Below are 12,045 nucleotides of genomic sequence, written 5' to 3' on the forward strand. Positions count from 1 at the left end.
AGGCTGGAGAGAAGGCTTAGTCTCCCTGCTCAGGCTCCCAATAGTCTGGAACCTCTTTCAGCCCCGGAGAGTTGTAGTCAGCCTAGCGTCTAAGTCCTTCAGTCTCAAAGACGTTCAAGAAAATGTCAGCTTCTCAAAGTTAATGAATTGCTTTTATTAGTTAACATCAAAGATCTTTCCACTGCAGTTTCCTTGGTCTACACCCTGAAAATTATCAGAAGACACTGGGATAGAGAATAACCTGGTGTTTCTTTCTGAGAAAGTTCCACTAATGTCAGAACAGGTAATCATCTTCTTTCTGGTGTTAAAATGTGGTGCTCACAGCCTGGCTCAAGGACAAGCTGGTTCCTGTACGTCCCGCCTCTCCACTGGCTGGGAATCTCAGCGGCAGTTCTTCGCCGGGTCTCCGCCTGGACACGGGGCTGAGAGAGGGCACAGAGTAGCGAAGTCCTCAGCGATCATTTCTGCTTCTAATGGGGCAGAGGGCACCCCTCATGTGCCATTAATGCTTCTGTTAGACATCTTGCTTCAGGCTTTCATTTTTTTTTTCTTCCGATAAAGAGAGAATCATGGATGTGAGAGACATTGATCAGTTGCTTCCCAAACCATGGCCAGGAATTGAATCTGAAACCTAGGCATGTGCCTGGCTGGGAGTCGAACTCGTGACCTTTTGGTGTAAGGATTGATGCTCCTACAAACTGTGAGCCACACTGTCCAGGGCCAGGCTTTCACTCTCAGTGAAACAATAGAACTTAAACTGCTGGATTGTATGATTTTTTTTTTTCTTTCAAGTTTATAATTCCTCTTCTAGGTATAGTTGGATTACCTTGCCATTGTAATGCTATTAAAGATGTCTAAATTGGCTGTGAGTTACAGGTTTCTGATAATGGCACGTTAACTTAAAATCCAGGCGACAGCTCTCTTTCTACCACAGAGAACTAACTTCTTAGTGTCTCAGGATTTCTTGTATTTCCCTTGTTCTCTCCTTTTCAATCGCCAGCTTTTCACTTTCCTTCCTACCTTTAGACTCCATTAGGATCTAGGTCAGTGATGGCGAACCTCTGACACGCGTGTCAGAGGTGACACGCGAACTCATTTTTTTGGTTGATTTTTCTTTGTTAAATGGCATTTAAATATATAAAATAAATATCAAAAATATAAGTCTTTGTTTTACTATGGTTGCAAATATTAAAAAATTTCTATATGTGACACGCACCAGAGTTAAGTTTGGGTTTTTCTTTTTCTTTTTTTTTAATTAAATCTTTATTGTTCAGATTATTACATTTGTTCCTCTTTTTTCCCCCCCATAACTTCCCTCCTCCCAGTTCCCGCCCCACCCTCCGCCCTCACTCCCCACCCACTGTCCTCATCCATAGGTGCACGATTTTTGTCCAGTCTCTTCCCGCATCTCCCACACCCCTTTCCCCCCCAAGAATAGTCAGTCCATTCCCTTTCTATGTCCCTGATTCTATTATAATCACCAGTTCATTCTGTTCATCAGATTATTTATTCACTTGATTCCTAGATTCACTTGTTGATAGATGCATATTTGTTGTTCATAATTTGTATCTTTACCTTTTTCTTCCTCTTCTTAAAGGATACCTTTCAGCATTTCATATAATCCTGGTTTGGTGGTGATGAACTCCTTTAGCTTTTCCTTATCTGTGAAGCTCTTTATCTGACTTTCAATCCTGAATGATAGCTTTGCTGGATAAAGTAATCTTGGTTGTAGGTTCTTGGTATTCATCACTTTGAATATTTCTTGCCACTCCCTTCTGGCCTGCAAAGTTTCTGTTGAGAAATCAGCTGACAGTCGTATGGGTATTCCCTTGTAGGTAACTGAGTTTCTTTCTCTTGCTGTTTTTAAGATTCTCTCTTTGTCTTTTGCTCTTGGCATTTTAATTATGATGTGTCTTGGTGTGGTCCTCTTTGGATTCCTTTTGTTTGGGGTTCTCCGCGCTTCTTGGACCTGTAAGTCCATTTCTTTCACCAGGTGGGGGAAGTTTTCTCTCATTATTTCTTCAAATAGGTTTTCAATATCTTGCTCTCTCTCATCTTCTGGCACCCCTATAATTCTGATGTTGGTACGCTTGAAGCTGTCCCAGAGGCTCCTTACACTATCCTCGCATTTTTGGATTCTTTTTTCATTCCGCCCCTCCGGTTGGGTGTTTTTTGCTTCCTCACATTTCAAATCATTGACTTGATTCTTGCGCTCCTCTGGTCTGCTGTCGGGAGTCTGTATAATATTCGTTATTTCAGTCTGTGTATGCTTAATTTCTAGTTGGTTCTTTATCATAACATTGAGGGTCTCATTAGTTTTCTTGTAGATCTCATTAAGTTTATCGGCGGCTTCTAAACAGTTCTTGAGAGACCTTAAAAGTGTGGTTCTGAACTCTATATCTTCCATTGACAATTTTGTCCTGTTTCTTTGTCTCCGCATTTTGTTATGTTTCCTTGGTGCACCCCCTAGTGGTCTTTGTGCGCAGTCTTGTAGTTAAGCCTTGATTGTTGTAGCTAATACCAGGGACGGTTTGACCTCCAGGCCAAGTGGCTGTGAGAATCAGCTGTGTCTGCAGTGAGAGAACTTCTGTTCTCTAGGGAGGTGCTAATCTAGCCTTTGCCTGAGGCTATCCGACAAATGCCTCTGTGCAGGGCTTGGGCGGGGCGGGTCACACTGGATCAACAGGGTGGGCCGGAGAGAGCAGTTATGGTGGCTCTCAGTCCTGTCCCCAGGGGCTCTGCCTCTCTGAGTCCCAGCGACCGCTGCAAACCTTGGAGAGAAAGCTGCACTCGCTCTGACCGAAGCCAGACAGTCCCGCTTCTCCCGTTTGAGTCTGGGTCCCTAAAGACTCGCCCGGATCTGGAGCTCAGAGTCTGCGACTCCCTCCCGATTGAAAACGCCAACGGCGCCCTCCGCCGCCAGCCCGCTCCGCACACTCCGCACCTCAGAATTTGACTTCAGCACTGCGCCTCCTCTGAGTGTCCGTATGCGTTTCTCTTTCCTCCTAGTTGTAGGACTTCCACTCAGCCAGCGTTCCTGTGGTTCTGGGTGATGTCCGTTCCGTCTTTTAGTTTCACTTTTGAAGTAGTTGTTCAAGGCAGCGAACTCCGGCGTTAACCTATGCCGCCATCTAAGTTTGGGTTTTTCAAAATGCTGACACGCCGAGCTCAAAAGGTTCGCCATCACGATCTAGGTAGATGGAAGGCTGCTTGCTGCAGCAGCTTCCTCAAGTACATAACAAGCTCAAAAGTAAATCCGGTACCACACCAAGAATTCACCAGCGCAGTAGGCACAACGTCTCCTATGCTCACATTATGAGCACTTAGCTCTGTGCCTGACCCGCAGCAAGCATTTAATATGTGTTGGCCACAAAAGTTAGTTTTGTTTCTGCTCACTTTGCTCATTTATACCGTGAGCTAATACCAGTATCAGTATTTCCCTGGAGTTTGACATCTGGTCTAATTTTGGAGTTATTGTTGTCACATTTTCCTGCCTGGATCAGTGGGATGCTTTAGTATTTACAGTGGTGAATTCAGATTTACCGGGGGGGGCGGGGGGAGAGGGTGGAGGGCACTTGGTCCTAATTCCAACAGTGGTGCAGACAGCATGACCTTTTAAAAAACTGATCACAGGTGTGAGTCTATGGGGTCCACTCCTAGCATGGAAGTATTAGACATTTAACTGAATCAAATACACACAAAGGAGTAATTAGCTACCTGGTGACCTTTCTGTCACCTCCTTTCATTATTCTCCGGTATTAATGATGTGGTTCTAGTGAAATTAAATTTGGGCAGCTCAAAAGTACATACTCACATTCAGCTTCAATTTCAAGTACTAGTTGCTTGAAGCTTGCTAGCAGAGCTCCTAGCATCATCAGTTATGAATTGGGTCTCCACTCTGGCTGTGTCTCATTATCATCCAGAAAATTAAAAAAAAAGTAGATGTTCAGCTCTGGCTGGTGTGGCTCAGTTGGTTTGAGTGTTGTCCTGTACACCAAAAGGTCGCAGGTTCAATTCCCGGTCAGGGCACGTACCTAGGTTGCAAATTTGATTCCCCATTGGGGTGCATATGGGAGGCAACTGATCCATGTTTCTCTTTCTCTTCCTCTTCATTCATTTCTCTCTAAAGTCAATAAAAAACATATCCTTGGGTGAGAATTTAAGAAAATACAGAGGCTCAGGTCCCAAAGAGCCGGCCTGAATTGGTGTTAGGTGGGACCCATTCACTGGTATCTTTAAGAAGGCTCCTCAAGTAATTGGGAGGGTTGAAGACTACTGAATAGCTGTACAGTGGGGCCTTGACTTACGAGTTTAATTCGTTCTGAGGCCGAGCTCGTTAAGGAGCTCGTTAACTCAAATTACTCTATCAACTCAATGCAAAAAATCTGCCGAGAGACAGCTGGTATCTCAAAAAACTTGTTAGTCAGGACACTCGTAAGTCAAGGCCCCACTGTACAAGAGACTTTGGATATACTGACTACATTTTTACTTGTGCTAACTAACTTGGTTTAACTCTCCTCCTCAAAAACTAAGGCCCACCTCCCTTCTCATTTACAAATACAAGTTACAATGATAGAACAGAAAGAGCATAGCTTTAAGGCAGATGATTTCAAATCTTGTCTCTGTCTTTTATTAACAGAGTGACCTTGCAAAGATGCTTACATTTACTGACTTTTAGCTTCCCCATTTGTTAGGTGGGAATAATAAGACTTCTTTGTAAGTGAAGGTTAAAGTAATAATGCGATATGAAAACATTTCCTACAGTACCCAGCACACAGTAAGAACTCAACATATGCTATCTTTCCTTTTATTTCTTTCTGTTTTTATTTTCTTTATGAGTAAAATGAGAGGCTTGGTCCCCAATTCTTTGCCTTAAGCATTGTGATTAGAGGAAAAAACAACACATATTATTCTCCACAAATTCAGCTTACGTGCAAGAAGAAAGCTTTTGGCACACAGTTGACAAAGAATGAATTTGGAGTTTCTTTTAATATCATGTCCACATATGTCATTTGGCTGCCCTTTCACTTGATGTGTCTGTGAAGTGGCTGGCCGGTGGGGATGTGGTTTCAGTTGTGGGAACAAGATTTTTTGATTGAGTAATGCCATCTGTTTTATGTGGGCATCAATCTTGTGTCTTTGACCACCATTCACTTGCTTCAACCGCATAACCATCCACTACTTTATACTTGTAATATGGTGGTTGTACCTGGCATTTATAGTATGGCACCTGTTTGATGTGATACACTTCAGAGGAGCCCAGGTGAAATCAGGAAACATCTTTCAATTACTACCTGGCTAATTGGTTTTTGTAAAGAAAATAAAATACTGCTGCCTCTTGATCCATTTCCAGAGAGGCATAGGGGGCTTTGTTCCAATATAGTGTGGTTTCAGGAAACAGTCTGTGATTCATGGAGATGACTCAGTAAGTCATCTGCCTTGATAAATTGTGACACATACTGCCTTTGCCTGGTCATTTGGCTCCAAATGGAAGCTCAGGCAAATGAGCAAGGCTCTAAGCTTCTTTTGTTACTTAGTTCAGGTGAGCCAAAGCAGAGGGCTAGGAGGGTCTTGCATTCTGCAGGCTCAAGGGAATTGCTTGTGTTATAGGCAGATAAATTGCCTACGGGGAAAGCCACTTTGATGACGACAATATGATCCTCTGCTGTTTCCCAGAGCCTGGCAAAATGTAACATGAGATGCAGTGCAACTGAAGGGTTAGGAGCAAGAATTTGGAAATCATAACAAGCTGGACAAAACCATATTTTGGTTTTATCACTACCTATAGCAAGTGTCAGCAGGCTTTTTTCTGTAAAGGGCCAGCTAGTAAACATTGCAGGCTTTGTGGGCCATATGATCTCAGTCACAACTACTCAACTCTGCTGTTTTAGTCAAAAAGGGTCACAGACAATACATAAGTGAATGAACATGACTGTTTTCTAATAAAACTTTATTTACAAAAACAAGCAGTGGGCCAGATTTGGTCTATAGCTGTAGTTGGCTCACCCCTGAGCTACAGGATCTTGTACTAATAAGTCACTTTAATCCTCTAAGTTTCTCTTGAGGATTAAATATATATATATATGTGTATGTATGTGTGTATATATTAGAGGCCCAGTGCATGAAATTTGTGCGGAGCGGGGGGCCCTCAGCCCAGCCTGCACCCTCTCCAATCCGGGACCCCTCAGGGGATGTCCAACTGCCAGTTAGGCCCGATCCTGTAAACTGGCAGTTGGACATCCCTCTCACAATCCAGGACTGCTGGCTCCTAACTGCTAACCTGCCTGCCTGCCTGATCACCTTGGGCCCCCTGCTGGCCTGGTCACCCCCAACTGCCCCCCCTACCAACCTGGTCACCCCCAACAGCCCCCCTCTGCTGACCTGGTCACCCCTAACTTCCCCCCCCCACCAGCCTAGTTGCCCATCACTGCCCCCCTTCTGGCCTGGTCACCCCCAACTGCCCCCCCCACCAGCCTGATTGCCGTCAACTGCACCCCTTGCTGGCCTGGTCGCCCCTCACTAACCTCCCTGCCGGCCTGGTCACCCCACGTAGCCTGTTCAGTCATCCATTCGGTTGTTTCGGATATGACGGCCCCTGGCTATCTGGCTATATATATATATATATATATATATATATATATATATATATATATATATATATATAAAGGCCTGGTGCACAAAAATTTGTGCACTCAGTGGGGGGTCCCTCAGCCCGGCCTGTGCCCTCTCGCAGTCTGGGACCCCTCGGGGGATGACCACCTGCTGGCTTAGGCCTGTTCCCCGGGGGATTGGGCCTAAGCTGGCAATCAGGCCTGCTCCCCGGGGGATTGGGCCTAAGCTGGCAATCAGATATCCCTCTGGCAGCCCGGCAGCCCCCGGGGGATGTCCACTTGCCAGTGGGGAGCAGACCTAAGCTGCAGTCTGATGTCCTTAGTGCTGCTGAGGAGGCAGGAGAGGCTCCTGCCACCACTGCTGTATTGGCAGCCATCAGCCTGGCTTGTGGCTGAGCAGAGCTCCCCCATGTGGGAACTCACTGACCACCAGAGGGCAGCTCCTGCATTGAGCGTCTGCCCCCTGGTGGTCAGTGTGTGTCATAGTGACCAGTCATTCCCAGTCTTTCTGCTGTTAGGGTCAGTTTGCATATTACCCTTTTACTATATAGGATAGAAGCCTGGTGCACGGGTGGGGGTCGGCTGGTTTGCCCTGAAGGGTGTCCTGGATCAGGGCGGGGGTCCCGCTTGGGTGCCTGGCCAGCCTGGGTGAGGGGCTGGTGGCTGTTTGCAGCTGGTCACACCCCCTTCAGGGTGGGGGTCCCCACTGGGGTGCCTGGCCAGTCTGGATGAGGGGCTGAGGGTTTTCAGGCTGGCCAAGCCCGCCGGCGACTGAAGCTCCCAGCCTCTCCTTTTTTTCTTTTAATTCTGGGATTTATTTACCTTCTATAATTGAAACTTTGTTGCCGCTCCAGCTCCGAGATCACAGCCTGCTGAAAGCAGGTATCTGGGGTTTGTTTAGCTTCTATAATTGCAACTTTGTTGCTTAGAGTGGAGCTCAGAGCCCGGCCGTAGCAGGGAGGAAGCTTGGCTTCCTCCATCACTGGAGCAAGCAAGCCTCCTGCTTGCTTCAGCTGCGTGCTGCCGGCCGCCATCTTTGTTCATGGTTAATTTGCATATCTCGCTGATTAGCCAATGGGAAGTATAGCGGAGGTATGGTTAATATCAATTTTTGTCTATTATTAGATAGGATATATATATATATTAAAACACTTATGTGCTTGATATAAAGTAAGCACTTGTAAATAGTAGTTACTAATATTTTACTAAAAATATTATATTTCATAATTTAAGATGCCATTAACTGTAAGGTACATTTGGATTTCAGAGTTGCTAAAATGTGATAAAAGCCTTAGAATTGATGAAATTAACAGAAATTAATTAGAGTAAACATATCAAGGTTATGTTTAGGATTTTAAATCTTATTCTACCAGTGATAGTTAAAGCTTCTAGCATAACATTTCTTTGTGATGTTTTTATTGTCAGAGACACGTGTCATGAACTTCTGGGACATGTTCCACTACTAGCGGACCCCAAGTTTGCTCAATTTTCACAAGAAATAGGCCTGGCATCTCTGGGAGCATCAGATGAAGATGTTCAGAAACTAGCCACGGTCAGTTTATTTTCAACTTAAAAACCTGTTCTACTTATGTTCATTTGTAAGGTAAGGAAAGCTTTAGAGTGATCAACTATGGATTTTAAGGCAAAGATGCTGGATCGGGCATGGTGACTTTATCTTCTCCTGTGTTGTGTTCTTTTGAAGCAGTGTGCTGATTAACCATCCACATACTTGTGTTTGATTCTTCTTATTCAGGCTTTGGCTAAGTAGTAAATCTTTTAGTTTTGCAGGTCATACATAAGGTCTCTGTCACAACTACTCAGCTCAACCACTACGGTGCAGAGGCAGCCACAGTATGTCCATGAGCGAGTATGGCTATATTCCAAGAAAACGTCATTCACAAAAGCTGGTGGTGGGCCAGGCTTGCTCTGTGTGCTGTAGTTTTCTGACTCTCATTTTCAATGTTGATTTCCTAGAAATATTAATAATAGTAAAACGTATACATTTATGGTGAAGCAGGGGTTGTGCTTGGGATTATGTCTTTGATTAGTTGCTATGGTTGTACTCAGGCACAATTTGAGTCAGCATTTAGAAGCTCAGGCTAAACAATTATTATATGTACAAAACCAGAAAATTTTTATAGATGCTATGGTCTCAGCAAGGTTCTTCTCAAAACATGCAATATGAGAGGGAAGGTGTAGTATTGGGAGCCATCTTGAAGATGCTGATGAGCCAGATCTGACAAGTTCATGTGACTTATTTTAGCCCAATTTCAAAGAGCCCATAAGAAAGAGCAAGCTTGGCAAACTCACTTACCTACAGGGACTAGTCAGGTAGTCTAAATGAGCAAAGCTCCAAGAGAAAGAAAAAAAAATGGGATCTTAAGTTGTGTGTATTTGATACAGACACACATGTAGGGCATATTAGACATGCAAGAATATTCTTCACTTCCACTAAGAAATAAGTTTTTTCTTAGACTTCTTAAGACACACAGCCCGTTCAGTATATCTTTTGTCTCCTACTTTTGATAGAGATATGGGCGCTGGCAAATACTTCTCTACTAAAAGAGGAACAGCACTGCAAAAGCCACACGGTTGGTGTAGTGCAGGCATGAACAGGGGTTAGTTGGGACTCCAGTGCACTTCGGCAGAGCATGCGTCTTCTGTAGCAGAAGGCTGGTCCTCTTTCCGCTCATGGCTGCCAGGTGGAAATGCAGGCCTTTGTGTTGCCAGATCTCCACATTTTTGAGCGAGACTGGCAATCTAGATTTCTAAATAGAATTAAATGATTTTTAAAATTTGGCTCATAAAAAATCTACCATTTTGAGCTGAGAAAAATATATTTGTAGACCAAATCAGGTTCGTAACTTTCCAATTTGTCACCTTTGCCCTAGGGCAGTGTTTGGCAAACTGCGGCTCTTTGTCCCCTTGAGTGTGGCTCTTCCACAAAATACCGACTCCTGCGCATGGGCTACGAAGTTTCAATCGCACTATACGCGCGCGCCCGCACATGGTATTTTGTGGAAGAGCCACACGCAAGGGGCCAAAGAGCTGCATGTGGCTCACAAGCCGCAGTTTGCCGACCACGGCCCTAGGGAATGTATCTCATTTATATTGACTATCTATTTTGCTGCATAACAAATAACCCCCAAACTTAGTGGCTTCAAACCATGAACATTTATTACCTCACTGTGTTTGTGGTTGGGAATTTGGGAACAGCTCAGCTGAGTGGTTCCGGTTCAGGGTCTCCCCTCTGGTTGCTGTCAAGATGTGGGCCTGCAAGTGTCTGAAGGTTTGGGATCTTAGGCCAAGATGGGTCACTCATGTGGCTAGGAAGTTGTAATGTCTTTTTTGACTTGATCTTATGCTGTTCACATCAGCCATATTATATTCATTAGAAGGGACTCACTCCTGCCCACACTCAAGGGAGGGGAAATTAGGCTTCACATTTTTGGAAAAGGAGTGCCAAAATGTTTGTGGACATATTTTAAAATCTATCACACATGAGTCCTGTTATTTAATTCTCAAATCTTGGATCTGGGTTTAAATTCCACATTTTGGAATCTTTTCCCTGCCTTTTAAATTTTCCTTGAAATTTTCTGCTTTCAGCCTTTGACCTCCGACAGCTCTTTTTTAATTTTTTTTTTTAACAGCTCCTTTTTTTGATCAGGGATCAATGTATTGCTTACTTGTCTGACTCTGAACAGCCACAAACGGATTTAACTGCCAGGTTGTGTGTGTGTGTGTATGTGTGTGTGTGTGTGTGTGTGTGTGTCTAAAGCGAGGAGGAGAAAGACTAAGGTAGGACTTGATGAATGTCAGTGAAAGTGGGTCCTAGTGAGTGAGTGATCTTTTTTCTTAAAAGCAGTGACAAGAAAGCAGTTTGATTGTTCCTTATTTTTTACACTCCATCAAGTGATGATTAATTAATTCCATCCTTCAAACTAACATGTACAAAGAACATGACATGGTTCCCACTTTTCAGACCTTTATAGCCTATATATAAAAAAAAAACCCCAAGATTTTCCCGAGGAGAGAAAGTTTGTACTGAGTCTTGAAAGATGAGAAAAAGCCAGCCAAGTGGTAGAGAGAAAAAGGGGGAATCCTATCTAATAAAAGAGAAACATGGTAATTATCGTACATCCGCTACCCTTCCCATTGGCTAATCAGCGAGATATGCAAATTAACTGCCAGACAAGATGGCGGCCAGCAGCCAGGCAGCTTGAAACTAACATGAGGCTTGCTTGCTTCAGTGACGGAGGAAACCAACGTTCCCCGCCTGCCTTGCCGGCCTCTGAGCTTGCAGTTTGAAAAATTGTAACAAATATAGAAACTAAACAAAACCCCAGAAACCTGCTTTCAGCGAGCCGGGATCTCAGAGCTGGAGTTATACATTGTTTCGAAGATAGAACATAAACAAACCAGATACCTGCTTTCATCAGCAGAGGCCTCAGAGCTGGAGCCAGAGCTAACGCTGGCCCAGAATAAAAAGAAAAAGAAAAAAAGGAGCAGTTGGGAGCTTCAGTCACCCGCCAGCCTGAAAACAGCCCTCAGCCCCTCACCCAGACTGGCCAGGCACCCCAGTGGGGAGCCCCACCCTGAAGGGTGTGTGACCAGCTGCAAACAGCCATCATCCCCTCATGCAGGCTGGCCAGGCACCCCAGTGGGGACCCCCACCCTGATCCAGGACACCCTTCAGGGCAAACCAGCGGGCCCCCACCCATGCACCAGGCCTCTATCCTATATAGTAAAAGGGTAATATGCCTCCCAGCACCAGGATCAGCGGAGCCGAGAGGCCTCCCAGCACCGGGATCAGTGTGACAGGGGGCAGCGCCCAAGCACCCTGATCGCCCTGCGGCTCTGTGTGTGACAGGGGGCAGGGCCACAACCTCCCTATCCGCCCTGCTCTGTTCGTGACAGGGGAAGGCGCCCCAACCCCCTGATCAGCCCTGCTCTGTGCCTGATGGGGGAAGCTCCCCAACCCCCTGATCGCCCTGAGGCTCTGTGTGTGACAGGGTGCAGCCCAACCCCCCCCATGGGCCCTGCTCTGTGTGTGATGGGGTAGAGCCATAACCTCCCCATTGGTCCTGCCCTGAGTGTGAGAGTGGCGGCGCCCCAACCACCTGATTGGCCCTGCTCTGTGGGTGATAGAGGGTGGCACCACAACCTCCCCATCGACCCTGCCTTGAGTGTGACAGGGGGCGGTGCCCCAACCCCCCAATTGGCCCTACCCTGATCGTCACTTAGGGTGGCATCGCAACCTCCCGATCCGCCCTGCTCTGTGCATGACAGGGGGCGGCGCCCAAACTCCCCAATCGGCCCTGCTCTGAGCCCGACCAGGGGCTGCACCTAGGGATTGGGCCTGCCCTCTGCCACCCTGGAGCAGGCCTAAGCCAGCAGGTCGTTATCTCCCGAGGGGTCCCAGACTGCGAGAGGG

The 12,045-nt window shown here is 45.8% G+C and overlaps 1 protein-coding gene across 1 annotated transcript in view; it reads left to right on the forward strand.

Moving 5' to 3' along the window:
- Positions 1 to 12,045, forward strand: part of TPH2 (tryptophan hydroxylase 2) — a 101,770-nt gene that overhangs the window by 52,896 nt on the left and 36,829 nt on the right. The window contains exon 8 of the mRNA XM_059683654.1: positions 8,037 to 8,163. Within this exon, the coding sequence (XP_059539637.1) occupies positions 8,037 to 8,163 (127 nt within the window). The remainder of the gene's footprint in view (positions 1 to 8,036; positions 8,164 to 12,045) is intronic.

The sequence above is a fragment of the Myotis daubentonii genome, chromosome 2 (genome assembly GCF_963259705.1).
Source record: "Myotis daubentonii chromosome 2, mMyoDau2.1, whole genome shotgun sequence".
Lineage (NCBI taxonomy): Eukaryota > Metazoa > Chordata > Mammalia > Chiroptera > Vespertilionidae > Myotis > Myotis daubentonii.